This window comes from Neocloeon triangulifer, unplaced genomic scaffold (assembly GCF_031216515.1).
Source record: "Neocloeon triangulifer isolate White Clay Creek 2 clone unplaced genomic scaffold, ASM3121651v1 ptg000020l, whole genome shotgun sequence".
Taxonomy (NCBI): Eukaryota; Metazoa; Arthropoda; class Insecta; order Ephemeroptera; family Baetidae; genus Neocloeon; species Neocloeon triangulifer.
The window spans coordinates 1,972,055-1,991,101 of record NW_026775561.1 but is presented as its reverse complement, the minus strand read 5'-3'; the positions used below and the strand labels follow the sequence as shown (position 1 = coordinate 1,991,101).

The window sequence follows — 19,047 nt, the reverse complement described above, 5'->3', positions numbered from 1 at the left end:
CGTGTGCGTACAGAAGTTCCTCCGGCGAGCGGCTTTTGGATTGAATTTCATGTCGGCGCGGCTTCCATTTTTAAAACTAATCTTCTCTGCTCTTCTCTGATTTCACAAAAAGCTTTTTCATATCGCTACTTTTTATGCAAACAAGAAGTAGTCAGTATGGCTTTTGCATTGCGAAATAACAGAAGTAGTAAATCTCCCCAACCAGAATAGCAACATATTAAATTTAGAACAAGTTATATTTTTAGATTTGCACGTATGATTGCAAATCCTGTCTTGCGCGCTCATTTTTATTCAATTGCAAAATGTGCTGACTTAATTAACCATAGGTTTCTGTTGAGGCTGTAATTACAGGCAATCTAGTTGTATGTATATTATTAAACATAGGAGTTCCAACAGCAATTAAATAAACAGTAACAGATAGATTTTAAAATATACAGATACAGAGAAGACTTTTCTTCTAGCAGATCAGATTGGATCAGACATACATTTTAATCAGGAAGATTTTTGACCTTGCAAAATTAAAAATTAGGTGCTTTTTGCAATTCATAATGACAAGAAATTTTCAATTTTTATTTTCTATTTACTTTGTTAAATGAATACTTTTACCACTAATCCATACACAAATACTGGAAATGCTTGAAAAAATTTTAAAACTTGAAGTGAGCAGGTAATATTAACAAATGTAGACAGAACAATCTTTTTTCTCTGTAAATTGATTAATTTAATTGCTAATTATGTTTTCTTGCTTTGAATAACAGTTAACATTTGGTTAACAATAAGTGAGGTCAAAAAACTATAAGGAGCATGTAGATGAGCGTTTTATTATTCAAAGACATGCGGTTGAGCTCATTGAACGCTCATACCTATTCCGTACAACCCGCATGACAGAGCTAGAGCTACTTTTCAATTAAAATAGAGGAAGAAAAGACTTCTTCTTGATGTACAAAAGAAAACATTTGTATTTCATGTTGATTAATTGAATTCCACGCGTTGGGAAGGTCCCTACCCCCATTGTACGTGCTGCAGTGTGTTTGTTCAATGGTCTAGAGTAAAAAAAACACCCGTTCGTTATTCTCTCAAATTACTGCACCTTGTCGCCTACAACCAAAGCATTTACTTTCCATGTGGTTTTAGCATCGAGTAACATAAAATGTCCACTCAGAACCAACATAAAAAGTATTTTCCTGACGATGCGTGCAAACACATCTGTACACAAGAGAAGCGTCTCTCGCTGTTGGCAAATATCAGGTTCATGGACAGGCGCGCGATTGTCAACTACGTGTTTATTGCGCACTTAAATGTGAATCCAACAACTTCCTTAGCCACCACCGTTGGGAAATAAAATTTATATTTATTTCTACATTTATTAATTGATTTTTAATGGCAATACAAACTATTTGAACAGGAGTTATCGATGCTGTAAGAATTAAATGCAAAATGGTTGCGGTCGAAACCGAAATGTAGAAGCCGCAACTATCTGTGAACATGACGGTTAACGCGTTTTTTCGCAAACCTTTATTCACACTCGAGATGATAATTTTCGAATCTGCTTCTTCTCCGGTTTCAACTTGGCGGCACGAAATTAAATTTGCATACGCCGCTGTCTGCGGGAGGCAGTTTGTGTTTCTTTTTCCTTCCTATACCTTTTGTCGGCCTTGCCAAAAAGTGATATCGTCTATCGAGGCGGCGCATTTCCATATTCATATTAAGCGTGAATATTTATGGAACATAGCGTATGGCTGTTGGCCACAAAGTGTTTCTTTGACTTTAAATTAGGTTGGATGCTGAACCATCCATGCAAGAGAGTGCGCGACAGCATCTCTTGTCATGGCACTCACAGACCAACTTTTTGTTCTTTTCGGCCTAACACTGATTGAATGTCTATGTTATTGGACTGATGTCGACGCTCTTTGTTGGTTTTACAGGCAAGCAAGAGTTTGAATAATGAGAAAAATTAATAGCAAATTGGAATATGATTCACCGAACCGTAGACAAGAGCAAGTCAAAATATTATTGCCTTGCAACCGAATTGATTAATCGCGGACTGCCAATATCGACAAGGAAGATTATTTGGTACCATTAATAAAAATAAAAGTCCCACCCACCGCGGCACAATTTATGAACGAAAATGGCAACCAAGGCCAGATTGGAGAGTGTATTCCAATTATTTCCTTATTGTTTACAAATTCTTGATGGTTATTTAATGCTATTAGTGCCATATAATATATCATGCTATTATCTCTTGCGCGGAAATGTTAAATGTTTTAAACTATTTATGGCACGGTGACTTATTATGAGCACACAAACAATAATAAGAACTACAATTGGATTCAACATTTTTATTAAGTTAAAAAATACATACTCAATAAGTGGAAGCCTATAATTTTAATGCATCAGAATAAGGATGCAATTTGGAAACATTTATTTCACAAATTTTGCAGAGTGTAATATAAGAATTCACTAATTTCAAACAGAAATGACCTTGTCATCCAATTTTTTTCATATATTATACTATTTTTTGCCCTATTTTTAAAGAAAATAGTATAAGTGTTAGAGTTTAGATCAGAGATAATTTAAATTTTATTTTCAAAACGCGATGCTGATTAATTTCATAATTTCTACCTGCGTGTAACACACTTCGATCACAGCGTAATACGTCGATAAAATTTGCATCATAAATCAAACCATGGGTAATAGCATGGGTAATATAGCATGTATAAGACCGTGAATTATAAGCGAGCACATACGAAAGGAAAATGTCGATTGATGGTTTATTCATGTGCTGCAGTCTGCAGTTCTCGTCAATTTCACACTCCTAGAGTCGCGTCTAGTGACCAAGTTGCATTATTTAATATATCAATTTTCTTCTGGCCGCGACGCCAGCACTCGTCAAGTCCAAAGTGTGCTCCAGTCGCAGTATATGGGACAAGAGGCGTCTCTGCAGTAAATATTATGGAGGAGTCATCGATGTTATTGCACGCGCCACATAAATTGCGGCACAGCAGCCTATTATGATTGATTGGCGCGCACGCGAGCTTCTTTCAAAAGCAATAGGGGATCAAGGTGGCAAGGACGCTCGCCATCGTGGCGCCGCAACCTTTTTTCTGTCCGGCCAAAGGGTTGAGGAAGGTGTTTTTCTTGCCTTTACGGTCGCGAGGAGGAAAGTGCGTTTACCAAATTGAGCCATTTAGTAATAAGTGTTGTTGTTTGTGATTTCACTGAGATGCTCCTTTTGTGACGTCTGACGAGTAATTAATTAAAACGTCTGATGCGGATGGATTAGCGACCGCCGCAAAGTGCGTTTTTCTTCTGGCACTCGCTGCGTGATTGAAGTGTGCATGTGTTTTTGTCGCACGGTTTTCTCTGATTGGCTTGAGAAATGTCTCCGACTGAGGTGTGCAAACCACCTCAATCAGCGCTGCGTTTCTTCTTGTTGATGTTTTACGATCAATATTTAAATTTTCAGCTCAAAATTAATTATGCTACTTCTAAAAATTCTCAACTAGTGATCTTATGTTCATTTTGAAAAGTTTTATTTTTATTTTAATATTTAAAAAAAAAGCTATATACCTTTGCAGTAAAATAATACAAGTAATTTATATTTAACATTTTTGTATTGAAATTAGCACTTTTATCATTTTTTTTTTTTGTAAATATTCAATGTTACAACTTAAATTCTTTTTGCACGTGAAAATTAAATAAAAATTGATAGGTATTTTGAGAGTCGGAATTAAAAATTAACCAAAATTACATCACATTAATTTTTCACTTCACAATGTTACGCGGGCTACATAAATATTAATCTTACTATTAAATGAAAATAATTAATTGCCGAATTTTCTTACAAATATAAAAATATCATTTTTACCTGTTTTTACCCCTTTTAACACGGAATTTGTAAATAAAATAACAATTTACAAATTAAGATAATAAAATTTGGGAAATTAATTTTTCAATGAGAATGAGAAAATTCACAAATAATTGCATAACGACTAGCGCGTTTGTACCTCAGCGTGTTAACATAGTGATGCAAGTGTGATTAGATGCATTAGGCAAGAAACTGATCAAATAAAATACAATGTGTTGAGAACTTGCCGCAGATATATTTACCTTGGCTACACGGTATTTGCTCATTTCCTCGGCGCACAAATGATGATCTGGCGCAGCGTTATTGTTTCAAAAAGGAGTGGAGGAATTAATATTCAGCAAGGTCGGCCAGCAATGCATACTTAATTAATCACTTGCTGACTGTGTCGACTGGAGCGCGTTCCTCCGGCGCTCCAACTATCAATTTCAATCATCTGGCAAATAGACTGGCACTTAATAAACGCACGCGCCTTGAAACGCGTGGAATAATTTAATTTGCTGGAAAATCTCGAAAAATAGGAAGCGAGCACACGACGTGCAGGATTTATTGATCCCACGCGCTCAGCAAAGGTTGAAATGGAAGTGATCTTGAAACTGATGCGTGTTTTCGCGGACACGTCCACTTAAAAGTTTTGGAGCTTGCATATTTATCAGATGTCAACAACAATAAATTTTAACTTGATACATCAATTTGCGATTATCTAAAGTTGGATTAAAAAATCATTCTCAAGTGTAAATTTCCGTGCAAATAATTTTTTTTCAATTGTTCATTAAAATTTATTTGTTTGTTCTTGCGTGTTTCAGTGGCATGTTTGCGTCGGTCAGACGTTGCCGATCAAAAGAAACGGGCCTGCTGTTTGCTGCCAAATTCTGCTCAAGGGTTCGCTACGGTGAGGACTGCAGCGCCGAGATCTACCACGAACTCACCCTACTGTCCCTTTGTTCGCCTTCGTCCAGAATTATCAAACTACATGACGTATTTGAAACGGCAAAAGAAATCATCATCCTCTCAGAATAGTAAGTCAATCATTCTTCTGAAACTAGATTTCAAATGTTTAAAAAAGTAAAAATATTTTTATTCATTTTGATTCAGAGGAAAATTTCAGATACAATTTTCGTAAAATGTATTATTTAGGAAAATTTTGTAAATAATATTAGGCTCTAAAGCCATTGAATGACACCCAAATATTATTTAACTAAAAAAGCAATCAATTAATTTATATCAATTTGATAGCCTTCTCTGATTCCTGAGAATCATATTTTGTACTTTTTGAGTATACTTTTTTATTATTTATTCATTATTATTCTGTTACAAATATGTAAATATAATTAAAGATTTTCATTTTGAATTTTTCAAATATTTATAGTGCGCCTGGAGGAGATTTGCAGACCATCATAGACGAAAACATGGTACCATTCGAGTCCGACGTGCAGCACTTTGTGCGTCAACTGGTTGAGGGACTCGCCTACATCCACGACCGGAAGATTGTGCATCTCGACATTAAGGTACGTGCACTTAATTTTTGCCACAAATATGGACGGGATCCTGGGAGACCTTGATAAAATCAGAGAAAAAGTGCTCCGGCCGCCGTGTTATTTCACTCTAACCTTGCCCGATTTGAGTGTTTGTGTGGGGGTGTGGTGAAATATACAAATAAAGGCGCACTAGACCTGTTCAATGAGTCTTAAAGGTTATTCGGCAAAAGTGGCCAAAAGAGACGCTTGCTCTGTTCCTTGTTCAAAATATATGCGGGTCCAGAAAAAGTCGGAATAATTTATTCCTGAGCCGGCTCGAACCGGCACTTTCCATTTCGAGCGCTGCCTGAAAAAAGCCGTTAGTTATTTCCTCGGCCCTCTTTCATTGTTCTGCACATTATTAAGTAAAAGGGATAAAGCCTTGTCGGATGACCAGACGATCGAGTTATTCGGCAGCAGTTTTACTGCCAAGGTCCGCGGGTCCGGTTTCCTTTTGTCTTGCCAGCAAAATCAGCGGTAATTAAAAGGAAAACCACAACCTGCTGCTGCGCGTCCTTGGATGAATCACATTTGCAACAAACCTGCTCTGACAAACATTTGCTATTGCTCAGTCCGAAAAAATAATAATAATAATATAAGCTTATTTAAAATCAGTATACATAAATGCTTGGATCGATGAACTATCCATTTTTATGGCAAAAACGCCTTTCATTTTCTTGTTAGTCTTTGGAGAAACACTAATGTAATAAATATGCACAGGAAGGCAATTAAGTAGCGTGTTAGGAACAAGGTCTGATCAAATTCGTCGCAGTGTTGTCGCCTAATTGGATTGGACGCGCTTTTCGCACAAACCAACACCAACGCCCGGCTGCTAATACATAAATATTGATGTCCTTTTGCCCCGTTTGCCAAAATCCTTGTCGCCAAAAATTAGAGGTCGTGGAAAAAGTTTAATTCCGAAACTTGTTTATTAATTTTGTTCATGTCTGCCTTTTTTTTCATTACTCTTTGCAGATTCGTGTACCAGCAGTTATTTCAATTCTCAGCCAGGGACATGAGAAAAATGCGGCTCCTGAACAACGAACGTTTTCTTGAAAAGGCACCACAAGGGAATTTTTGACATGCGCTCATTACACACAGCAATGCTTCCTTTTACGACATGAATGACCGGCTCAGAACGATTTTAGACGTTTATATTTTTTGCCGATCGCTCGCAAATCTAAAAACAGTACTGGTTCCCAGAATTCACCTGAGAAAAGCAAAAGAGCAAACAGAGGAGTCGCCTGAAAGCATTTTCATTGATAATTCTAGTCAGCTGCCCACCTGCACAGCAAACAACTGCCGGCAGTGCAGAAAAAATTTGCAGAACCGCTTGAATTGTTTTTCTTACTTCTAGATTTGCTCAGCAAATTCTCATGTTTTCCCCCAAGGAATTTGCTTCTACTCCTCAATAATAGGATTCGAAAGTAATTTTTAAACGATTTTTCCCACAAAAACAAAATCAAGGGCAACGATAAAATTATAAAAGCAGTTAATAATGATTAAAATTCAAAACAAAGATTTTCATAACATTGCCTAGCTAAGGCTTGAAAGCTAACTAAGCTTCAAAATTTAGTACGGAATTCAACAGCAGAAAAAGCGCAAACATCCTACACAAAATATAGTAAGGCTCTGAGGCTGCGGCTTTTTATATTAAATGAACCACCAGCAACGCCCATTGGAGAGATGAGATGAGAAAAATCGCATTTGCTTTTTTAATGGGTTGGTTGACCAAAAAGGTAATGCGAAATCAGGACGCGACTTGCGGTATTTGTTTCGACGACCGATTTGGATTTCCATCATTTTTCACTCCTGAATTGCTTACACCCTCTCTTAAAACGGTACGTCTCATTGTTAATAAAGTAAAGGACGTTCGGGGACATTTTTTAGTGTTGCTAAATCCTAGTAAGTTTAGAGTTGTCTTTGAAAAAATTAGTTTTGATATTAAAATAGAAAGCCAATAAATAGCAGATTCTGAAGTAAGTCAGTTAGCCGCAGGGACTCTGTATTATAAATTATAATGAACTTTTGAATGTATTTATGTGTTGTATTTCTCACCAAATTAATATTTAGAGATTACTTATCTTTGGCTACATTACACTGTATCAACTCACACTTTAGCGTAATAATATTCATTTTTGCCACAGGCAATTTATTTCTCATTGAATTTAGCCTCTCACGACTTGGCGATCACTGATTTTGTACTGGAGCCTTTATCACTCTCCATCAAACAATTAAGCTGTTAGCGCGTAACGATTTATCTGTGGCGGGAAACAAAACAATGGTTGCACGTAGATGAAAAAAATGAGGGGAAATCAGATAGGAAAAGGTGCCCGCAGAGGTGAAGGCCGCTTCCCCAAAAAAGGAATTTTGGCCTCACACGCTTCCACCGACAACAAAAACAACAAACGAAAGTTGAGCTATTTTATAGTATTCCGCGGTGAGCAAAATGCGCGGCATTGGAATCATCTTGAGTCATAACCTGCACTCACTCAGGGCCGGGCTTGAAGGAAGAGAGAGAATTTCCCGCTAAAGAGATAAAGTTGTAAATTGACGCGGAGAGAGCCGTGTTTAAGTGATTTTTATGAGCGTTCGTTGCGAATGCAAAACGATTCCTGATTGCCTTAATTGACCATTTCAGCACAAACACACTTCTTTTTTCTAGTGCACACGCACGTGGGTTTAGATATGTATTGCAGATATAGTTTGTAGCAAAATAAATGTTCCGAAGGGAGCGAGCGAGCGAGTTTTATATGTTTTGCTCTCAGCTTTTATGCTCTCTGCGTGCGTATATGCAAATTGGAAAGAGAGCACTGAAAGCACTTCTTCATTCCGCTCGCAGCTATGTTTGTTACACGTTCCAGCAAAGAGCGAGCTGCGGAAATGAGTTTTCATTGCGCAGCTTGAAGAGCAGCAGTTTTGACGTTTCACGTTGTGCTTTTGACGCTAAGCGATGTTTATGTTGCTTTGTAATTAATACTTATGGGCATTAATCAACGTTGTAAAGAGCTGCGGACAATAATTATGTAACTAAGTTTTCATCTGAATTTTGCTTTTAAACTTGAGTCTTTCGGTGACATTATTGAAAATTCGTACGTAATGGGAAAAACTTTATTTTCTTATTATGATGGTTATGACAATTTAATTTATTTATATATTTAAAAACCAGATTTATACCTCGACAAAAATAAATAAGTCGATTTTCTGCTGCTTGAAGATATGATCAAAATTGTTGAATGAGCAGAGGAGTCATGCAATTTTATGATGCAATAAACCAATGTTAATATTCAAACCAAACAGACTGCAATAGAAAAAAAACTGGTGAATATTAGAGGGAAAAATGCATTTAAAAGAAACATTGATTTTTGCTGGTTTTTATTTCATCTAGAAAATATTTCAATGTAAATTATTGGCCTCTCTAATGCAAATAAAATCATGAACTAAAATTTATTAATTCGTTTGGAGAAACTAAATATTGAGAAAACCACCTAGAGCAAACACAATAAAACCATCGCAATTGTTTGTAGAATTAAACTACTTATTTTCTTTTTTCGCTATTTCAACTTCAATTTTAGGATTTAAGCTACTCTTTAAAAACGAATCCAATTTAACAAGAGCAATTCCCAAATGAAAAATAAATCATAATTGTAAACAATTGTGAAGCTCTTATTTTGCTTGAAAATATTTAAGGACCAAAATTTGCATTTTTATTTAAATCGTTAACTCTTACCAAGTTATCTTTTAAAAATTTCTCCTATTCCGGTTTTGTATTTTTACTATAAAGATTCTTTGGATTTATGAGCTCTTGGTCGAAGAAAATTGTAATATGCACACAATACACCCAGCATTATTTGTATTTTATGGAAATGCATGCGACCATAAAGCATGCAGACGTACCTGAGTAGAGATGTTTGTGCATATGAATAAACCACAGAATGCAGCTCAATCAGTGCCGGAGGAAAGGTGGAAAAGATAAAAGGTAGCTGTGTGTAGTCGCGTTTCGAGTAGGAGAGAGAAAAGGTTTCAACTTCTTTATGCGATCCAATACGCCATAAATACGCAAAGTGCACTTTCTTGTGCTGAAAGTAGAAAAAGCAACAACTCAATTACTGCTGCCAAGAAATAATGTGTAATAATGTCGCAATTTAATACAATTTAATATTTTTTCACTGTCGGTCTTAATGAATTTTAAAACTACACCCAGGGTTGTGATGCGTGTAATGTGAGTTGCAGACAATTATAATTTTAGCGTCCCACACGCGACAGTGCTTAATTGCTTTTCTTTTAAGCCACGCAGCACCTGCGGTTGGACACTCCATGTTCAAACCAACGGGGGCGTCCGTGTGTCGAAAAAAGTGATTTCGCAGATCTCGGGTCGCTGATAATAGAATGAATATGCGTTGAGAGCAGGTCAATTAGTAGAAAGCTGCGAGTAAAATTATTTTAAATTAAAGAAACGTGTCATTCGCAAATTTATGATTATGTTGCAAAACAAGTTGAACATTTTGGTCAATTAGGACAATCTATTAATCAATCGGATCATTACTTAATAAATCAATTTACAAATTTCAGAATGCTGCAAACTTTTTTCAATGAAATACTTTTAAAATTAAACACCATCAAAATTTCAGTTTTGAATTTTACAACATATATTTGCTCTAGTTTGCGAAGCTAGCTTTCTACTGGAGGCGTTTAATGAGGGTCTTGTTGTTTTTTTCTTGAGGGATATATTTGCATTAAACCGCCTAGCCGCGGTGCTAGTTAAAAATTTTACTCGCAATTTAATGAGCTTGCAATAAATTAGCACTAATGAAAGGCGCATCCATCAAAGCGGTGGCTGCATGAGAGCGCGGCTATGTATAACGAGAAACCAAAACGAGAATCCCGAGGGATGTGCCAGAATGATTAGCATCGCATGCCCAAATTAGGCGTCGCCCCCGATTAAATCTCTTTCTCCGGCGGCGCACTAATAAAAATAAATATACGCCGGCGTGCCCATAATCAGATTATTGTGCAAAATAAATTAAAAGTTGCACGAGAGACAGAGAGGAGACAAAGAGCAGCGAGAAGATTGAGCTTTGATTATCAATCCTAATAAAGACGGAGACAAAATTTGCATATAAATGGCACCTCTCGTTTTCTGTAATTAAATAAGAGCTCGCGAAATGAAATGTAATTTGGCAGCGGATATATCTTTTTCTTAGAAAGACACCTGCTTGATTGGTTTGGAGAAATTCATCGGAATCCCGCTCGAGTGACTCACTCGCTCGCTGCGGCTCAAGTGCTGTGTGAAAGATTAAAACATAACACCTTTCTCGGACAGGGTGGGTCGCTCTTATAATAACACAACTCGCGAGATGCTTTATGCGAGCCTTCATAGCTTTTTGCCTTGCTCTAATGTTGTTTATTAAGGAGCTCATGCGCTCGTGGGTGTTCGCCCGCAGACGGGTCAGAGGTCGCGGGCTTTGAGATTTATATTTCATTGCTTAATTTCACGAGCTTGTTAAGACCGACAACATGCTCTAAAAGCTTTGCGTGTCTAAAGCGAAAAATGTATTGGTTCAGCACAGTTAATTATATTAAATTTCAAACATCTATGTATGCAAAAACTACAAGAATTATAACTAAAAAGCTCTATTTGGCTTCTCATAATTTGAGACCTACCAAAACTTTATTCAATTTTTTTTCAAAATGATATAAATTTATCAATTATTGTGTTAATACAGTTCACAAAATTCACAAATTAAATAATAAAAAACAGATTTTATAAAATTGATAAAAATAAATTAATAAATTATATTAATTTTAAATGTCTCGCATTAGTTTTAAAATTTATAACTCAGTATTAAAAGATTTGTTAAAAAATTTTAATTAAGAGAGGAAAATTAAAACATATAATTTATGCAATACAGATGCAAATGGAATGTATAAAGCAACTATATATATTATTGATTAATATATGTATTAAATGCCAATAAATTTTACGAGTCCCAATCGACACTCCTCTCACTATCAGTGCAGACTGGATGTAATTTCCGTCGCGACACAACTGATTGCACTTAATGGTGCGCAAGAAATGCATTATTAGCATTCGTAAATCAGCAAGAGAGCACGCGTTAAGTGCAAGGTGACAAATATAAATCTCTCAAAAAACGCAGTGCATTCACTTAATAAGTCCCTTTTCATTTGAACTCCCTGTTTAAAAAAGGTGCGTGCACAAGTACTTAATGCTGTACTAATGGTTTCTCTCAGTAAAGTTGCCCTGTAATAATAATTTAATATACACTGTATAAATTAGGAATAAGGAATAAGAAAAACTCTCGTACAATCTCCACACTTAAAATCAGCCATGAGAATTCACTCGTCTTCCTTTTTCGTGCGTGCAGGAGAAAAATAATAAAATGAGGCAATTTTGATTCGAGCTCGGTGTGGGAAGTTCATTAATAATTTTCCACCCACCGCGCGACGTGAGAACATATTTTAAAGCCTAACCGCATGTCACTTTGTGCTCACTGTGGCATTATTTTCACAAATGGGGGAAGTTTTTATGTCTCTCTCTCATTCTGTAAATGGAAAACGCCGAGCACGCTTTCAGAAGAGGTAACTTGACCACACCTCACTTAATTTGAGGTTTGCATGAAAGAGCACCACGCGCGCGCTTTGATTTTTTTTAGTTTGTCTCTGCCCGTCGATTATTGTTTTTGCATCAACAGAGCCACGAAACTTTCACATTTCCAAAATTATTTAATCAAATTACAGAAGGTCATAAATGTTAACGCTATCAATTCTGAAATTTTACTGATTTTTTGAGAAGGTCCTTGATTTCTTTTCAGTGATACAAATTTACCAAATTTAGAGCATCGATTATTGGAGTGAAAAGTGAATGCTGGACTGTCCAGTACGCGAAATTCACCTCGGGCAGAAAACATACTTTGCTTGAGTGGGCGTCTGGTCGGCTGCGTGTGTCACCCAAAACTCAATCAGGCCAAAGTGAAAAACGCGCGGTCGTGTCAGATTCTCTCATCGGCTCGGCTTAATTTCTAGTCTGCGATCGGCGGCTGGGTCACCGAACTCGTTTCATTATGCTTAATATGATTGATTGGGCTTGTGCATAAATTAATTATTTATGAATCGCCTGCTCACTGACACACTTCTTGGTCCTATTCCGGTGTAGCCAGCAAGTGAGTAGCAGCAGAGGAGTAGCCTACGCATTAAAAATATAACAAACTGTATTGGATAACCAAAGCTCCGTTTGAGAGGCCAAAGCGTGTGGGCTACAGAAATATTTTATAAAATATTTCTTCAGTCTCACGGAGCAAATATATTTAAATATTTCTAAATCCGATGTCAAATGAGCTTCAATGAGAAAACACGTCTGATGTCTTGATCTGGAATTCTAATTTGTATTTTAAATGTAATAAATTTATTTGATATTACATGCATTTAAAAAATACTACAATTATCTTAATTTAGAAAAGACGTTGGTACTCGAGAAGACGTTCTTTGCGTATAGAATAGTGAAAAACCATCTACGTTTTATTGAATTGCTTAATCAATCCTACAAGACTAAAGAAAAATTAAATGAGTTCTTCAAAAAGTTTTATTATTAAAAGCGGATTGATTTACAATATTACATAAATTAATTCAAAGTTAATGTATTAGATTTTCTTTTACTTTTTATCGAGGCAGTAATTGCTAATTAAATTAAAAATTATGCTAGTAAAACCAGGAATGAGAATTGAAAGAAAATTTTATTTTGAATAAAATCTTCCGTGCTAAAGTTAACGGGGTCTATTTTTTTAGCTCACTGTCAGGTTACTTGTTAATCTTAAATCTTGCAGTGCTTGTTTTTCATAAACTCGACTAATACCATCGTTCAAATCACCGTTCACATAAGTGAAAAGGGCCTACGTGTTTTGACGCAAGAACCAAGCGAGACTTGACGGCACACAAAGAAAAAGATTACGCTGTGCTAAACGATAATGATAATAATAATTGATTCACCCGTTGCTATTCACAGTCGGGGGACTTTCATATATTCGACCCTCGAGTAGAAACCGAAATCCTTATGTGACAAGTAAGAAAAAGTCTCGGCAATATTTATAAGGAGGGAAAATGCCGAGTGAATTGATGGGCACGTTTGACCTCGAGGCGCAAAGAAGAAGAAAGATCTCGCGCCGCTCGCTCGCTTGATACCCGTGTTAGATAGGCTTAATAATAATCGTGATTGCGCTTGACGAACAATGATTAATATTTTGCACCGGTGTGCACGGTAGTTGATCCCGCTCAAAATTGCGTGTGGGCACGAAAATAACTGGCTTTTATATTCAATGCACTGTGAAGCAGCGTCGGCCAATTCGGCCCTCTCGTAAATTGCTGTCCAATTTGTTTATACTGCACTCGCAATTATTTTCTTTCTCTTGACCGCGGTGTCGATATTATTAGGCAACGCCGCCGGTCGTACTCGTTATGATTTTTTATTTTTTATTTTACAACTGGTAGGTGCAGCGGCAGCTTTAATGGATTGTTCTCTCTCACTAGGTTTTTTTCTCCAGACTTGATGGCACCCACACGCTGTTTGCTTATTTTATTTTCGTTTTATTTTTTAAGCTTCGTGTATATTATTTTTTTAATGCGCTCGAACTCCTCCCAGCAACATTTCTAAACTGAGCAAGATACCGCGTGAGTCATTCATTCAGAAGCGCCTCGGTGTGTGTGTGTGTGTGTGTGTGTGTGTGTGTGTGTGTGTGTGTGTGTGTGTGTGTGTGTGTGTGTGTGTGTGTGTGTGTGTGTGTGTGGACCATATCGCGCATGCATGTGAGAAAAGACCTGCTATATCGAGAGCAACGCATGTTATCCATCATAATCGGTTCAGGAGACAATTTATGCGTGTGATAGTTTGAAAAAAATTTAATCGCTTTACCTGTCGTGACAATGAAACTTGCACAAACGAACAAGACGAAGACAAATTAGCGAAATGAGGGCAGCGCAACCAGTTTCAATGAAGCTAGGGAGTGTCGCGCAGGTTGCCTATGTCCTTCAAAACGCAGGCGCTCTACCAAATTACCAATCTTTAACTCTTGCCAAATTATTGTTAAACACATATATATCAATAACAATTGAGGGGTTACACCGATATTACAAATATTAACGCAAGTTAACCACTACCCACACTTTTGAATCAAAACTTTTCATTTAAATTCAATTGAATTCAGGGATGCCAGTTCAGAATAAAGAATAAAATAAATAATTATTTAACATTATAAATTCTTTTTAAATGTTATATTTCATATAAATTTTAAAGCCAGTATGAGGTAAATGAAAAAAAATATTCTCTCTGGCGACACTGAGGATGCGCTTGAATTTGAGCTCCATTGTTGCACTTGCAAAGGCATAATACATATTATTCGTATTAACGCAATACACATCCAACTGCAAGGCTGGGAGTGAAATTGTCGTGTATTTTCTCTGGCTGACGTCCACACAAAAATCGCGACATGCATGATAAACAAAGGAAACCAGTTCCCGATGAAAATTCTGATCGCCGACTCTGGTCGTGTACATTTGAAGCGGGCGAAAAGCTGCTCCTCCAGCAGCACAACAGCGGCTCCAGAAAACGAGACCTAAGAACGCGCACCACACATTGTCTAAATTTAGAAACACCGTCCTGACAATCACAAAAGAAAAAAAAACCGCGCGCACCTCTCTCAAAGTCGGTGCGAATTTTTCAAGTTACGTGCAGACGATCCATAATCGTGAGAAGTTATAAGTAGGACGAATTCTCTGCGTTCAGAGAGGAAGAGGGAGAATAATTAATGAATCAATTAATATATTCTGGCAGAGCACCGTAATGTGCTTAACGTAATAAGCGAGCTGTAAATAAAATTAATGGTCATTACGTGTGCCCAACATGGAACTAATAAATATGAGCGCGCGCTAGAATAATGTGTGATATATTGTTTGTCTCTCGCCTGCCGCTGGCACATTTGAAGGTGATTATCATTATTTTGTAACAAGAATTTCATTATTCAAAACAGGTTTCAAAAGTGCAACATAATTATTGCGATCATAATCAGCGAGTGTATATAATAATGTAGTCAGAGCACTCATTTTGCTACGAGCGAAAGACACTCCATATAAAAAAAAATGCAGCGCGGCTTTAATCAAGCGGAGCGCGGCGTCGCCTTATTGATACTAAACCGCATTGCCCAACCACTGCGGGTCACTTGATCTCATTCCCTCTTTTTCTTGTTGCAGCCGCAAAACATCGTGATGATGGGACCGTTTCCCGAGTGCGACATCAAACTGTGTGACTTTGAAATATCCAGGGTGCTGCTGGAAGGCGTGGAAGTGCGCGAAATCCTTGGCACCCCCGACTATGTTGGTAAGTTGAAGGTTTTCCAATAACATGGCAAATTGATGACTCAACGAAGCCAAATCAGCCGATATAAATTGATGGCCCCGAGATTTGCTACTTCAAAAGGAGAAGAATTCTGCGACGTTGGAGTTGAAAATGAGGAACAATATTTACAAAAAAAATATTTGCGTGGTTCGTGATAGATGAGTCGAGAACGCGAGACATTGGAGAGGGTCATTAAATCACACTGTTGGCCGCATCTCGGCACTCAATTTATTTGAAAATGACACTGGCCAGAGATGTTGCTTCCTTTTTCAATTTATGAAGTGAATACAAAAGCTGTGGGTGCCCAGCATGAGATCTGATACTCGTCGGGGTCGTAGGTTTCATCACGCCAAACTTAATCGTTTCTTTCGCGCCCACAGCGGAAAGCGATACTTTTTCGTCAAAATTGATTATTGCATTGTGTGTGTGACTCTCAGAATGGCTCTCACTGTGTAATGCGCGCACGCTGGGAAAATTTCACTGTCGCGCCAGTAGCCTTTTTCAGCCATTCTCATTCGGAGATGTCTAAATTTCAGTCATAAAGTTTCCCTAATATGCACAGGTAATAAAATGCTCGTTTTTATGTTACAGCTCCTGAAATTATTCACTACGAGCCAATCACTTTTGGAGCTGATATGTGGTAAGTGAAGCGGGTGTGATCCCTGATAAAAAAATGCAATGAATAACAAACCAATGAATAAAAGTAAAGTGTAACATTAAATTAGCAAGTAAAATCTTTTGTCGGACACAAAATTTTTTACATTTAATTAATTTTATAATAGGTAAAGAAAATTAAAGCTTTAAAAATAATCAACATTATCTGTGCGTTAATTTCTTATATCTAATCGCAGGTCACTGGGTGTTACGGTCTACGTCTTACTGACAGGATTTTCACCATTTGGAGGCGAAACTGACCAAGAAACATTTGCAAATATTTCACGCTGCAACCTAGACTTCCCTGCAGAGCTCTTTGAGGATGTGTCCGCCGAAGCGCAAGACTTCGTCGCTCGTCTTCTGGTTCGACAACCAAAGTAAAAATTAAAAAAAAAAAACATTTTTTTTTTAATATTAAATAATTTTTTAATTATTCTTCCAGTAAACGGATGACATCTAAAGAGTGCCTTAGACACCCCTGGCTGGCCAAAAAGCCAAGAACGCCTCTTGGTGGGTCTGCAAAAAATATCTCATCCCGCTCCGAATCACCAATAATGCCTCAAATAACAAGTCACGCGTCCCAGAAAAATCTGCGCAAGTACATGTCGAAATCGAGAGAAGCCCTTTTCGAGCGCGTCTCCGGCAGCAATTTGCGGAAAACTCTGTCCAAATCCCGAGAGCGGCTGTGCGAAAGTCAGTTTTCTCTTGTGTCCAAGTCGAGGGAGAAGTTGCTGATGTTGGAGCCGTCGTCCCGCTCGATAGAAAAGCTGTACGGTCTGCGCAGTTTGTCCAAGTCGCAGGACGCGTTGAGCACAAAAGAACTGTTTGCCTTGAGCCCGGCGCTGGCCACGCAGCACAGATTGCGGTACCAGAGTGAGTGCGTGGGTCTGTGCATGCGGGACTCGGAGGCGCCAACGCCGACGCCCGACGTCGAGGCCATCAGCACTCCAGAAATCACCATCACCTCAATAGAAGACGTGGACGTCGCTTCCAAAGTGGAGGGCGTCAAAACCGCGTGCATAGCCCCGACCAAAATCAACACCCAAAAGGTCGCAGGGGGCGAATCAATCGTGACCCTTCAGGAGGAAAACAAGGAAAATCATATTGTGACACCTTTGCCGACTCCTGCGGCGCCTTTGCTGACTCCGGAGCCTAAAAACGAGGAAGCGGCCAATGCGGAGCAGAAGGAAGAGACTGACAGCAACGGCTCGGACAAAACCGTAGTCAATCCGAGGCGGCCGGGCAGAAAAAGCTACAGCCCGACCAGCAGTGAGGAGGAAGAGCCGCGCTACTCGGTGGCCCAACTGGTCACGGCGTTCAACAAAAATGACCAGGTGGCGGCCAATTCCGCCAAAACGTATGACAAGAGCTTGCCGAGTAAATTGAAGTTTGTCTCAAGTTTCCCCACGGGCGCCAATGCCCTGCGTCTGTTCATTCCCGACATTGTCATTGAGGAGAGCAAACGGAAGCGGAGTCCCATGCCGAGAGTGTTGGGCAGCAGTTTGGATCCATTGTCCGAGATTAAAGAACAGAGCGCCACCTCTCCGGAAAATAGCGTGTCTCCCGTTCCGAGCGTCGAAGACAGCAAAGTTCTGCTGGATGACAGAAATAACAATTCTCACTCCCAGTACTTGAAAGTGGGCAGTGAAGATTTGAGCGCCAAAGTGCCCGGGCGCCTCTTCAACCGGTCCGGGTCTCTTTCCAGTGAGGCGAGTGGCTACGACACGCTGAGTGGCGCGTCCAGCCTTGTCTCTCTGGAGGAGCCGTCGCCTCCGACCAGTCTGAACCCAGTGCAAGAAATTGCTCCGGAGAAAAAGGCAGAGTTGAAGGAGGAGGAGGAGGAGGTGGACAAGTCTTCACCTGAGCCGTCCGATTTGAAGCCCAAGACGCCGAGAGGGCGCTCGTCTAGCTTGCAGGTGGACTCGTTGAAGCCACCCTGGGGCACGGTGTGCATTGGGTCTTACAGCAGGGCCATGGAGCGCTTCAACAACAAGAGCAACGCCAAGCAAGCGAGCAGCGAACGACAAAGACGGAAATCAAGCCCGCTGATTAAAACACCGACACAAAATTGAGTTTTATTTTTGAGAGAGAAATTAATGCATACAAATACTAGTCAGTGAATTCAGATGACACAGAATTCAAATCGCTCACTTGCAAGGTTGATATTTCTGTCTTTGAGATTTTGCTCACAGGACTCGCTCGGCTCGACAAAAGAAAATGTATAAAATACTATTATTTCAAAATCAAATAATTGAGAGCTAATCAATTTTCTTTGATTTTACTTTGAATTAGAGCGTTTTGACAAATCTTCAAAGTCCTCATCTCTTTTGAGTATTTTTCCATGAGCAGCTCTTGAAGGAGCCTCTGTTGGCCCACCAGTTTATTTATTTTTAAAAATTTCAATTTTGGCTAAATTGGTTAAAAGTACTAATTCTTAATCTCTATTACCCGACAAAAGATCACAGCTATTTTAATTTTATTATATTATTTTTTTTTAATAGTTTTAAATGTTTTTTGTACTAAAAAAGCCACACTTTGAAAATTTTATAACTGTAATCTGCATTTTGGCAAATAAAAAAACCTAAACCATAATGATGTTCTGTTTTTAA

The 19,047-nt window shown here is 38.3% G+C and overlaps 1 protein-coding gene across 1 annotated transcript in view; it reads left to right on the top strand.

The window, feature by feature from the left end:
- LOC132204027 (NUAK family SNF1-like kinase 1) overlaps positions 1-19,024 on the top strand; it is a 37,538-nt gene extending 18,514 nt beyond the window's left edge. The window contains exons 2-7 of the mRNA XM_059632243.1: positions 4,672-4,884; positions 5,235-5,373; positions 15,640-15,766; positions 16,376-16,424; positions 16,636-16,815; positions 16,881-19,024. Coding sequence (XP_059488226.1) covers positions 4,672-4,884; positions 5,235-5,373; positions 15,640-15,766; positions 16,376-16,424; positions 16,636-16,815; positions 16,881-18,510 — 2,338 coding nt within the window. The 3' untranslated portion in view covers positions 18,511-19,024. The remainder of the gene's footprint in view (positions 1-4,671; positions 4,885-5,234; positions 5,374-15,639; positions 15,767-16,375; positions 16,425-16,635; positions 16,816-16,880) is intronic.
- The last annotated feature ends 23 nt before the right edge of the window (positions 19,025-19,047 follow it).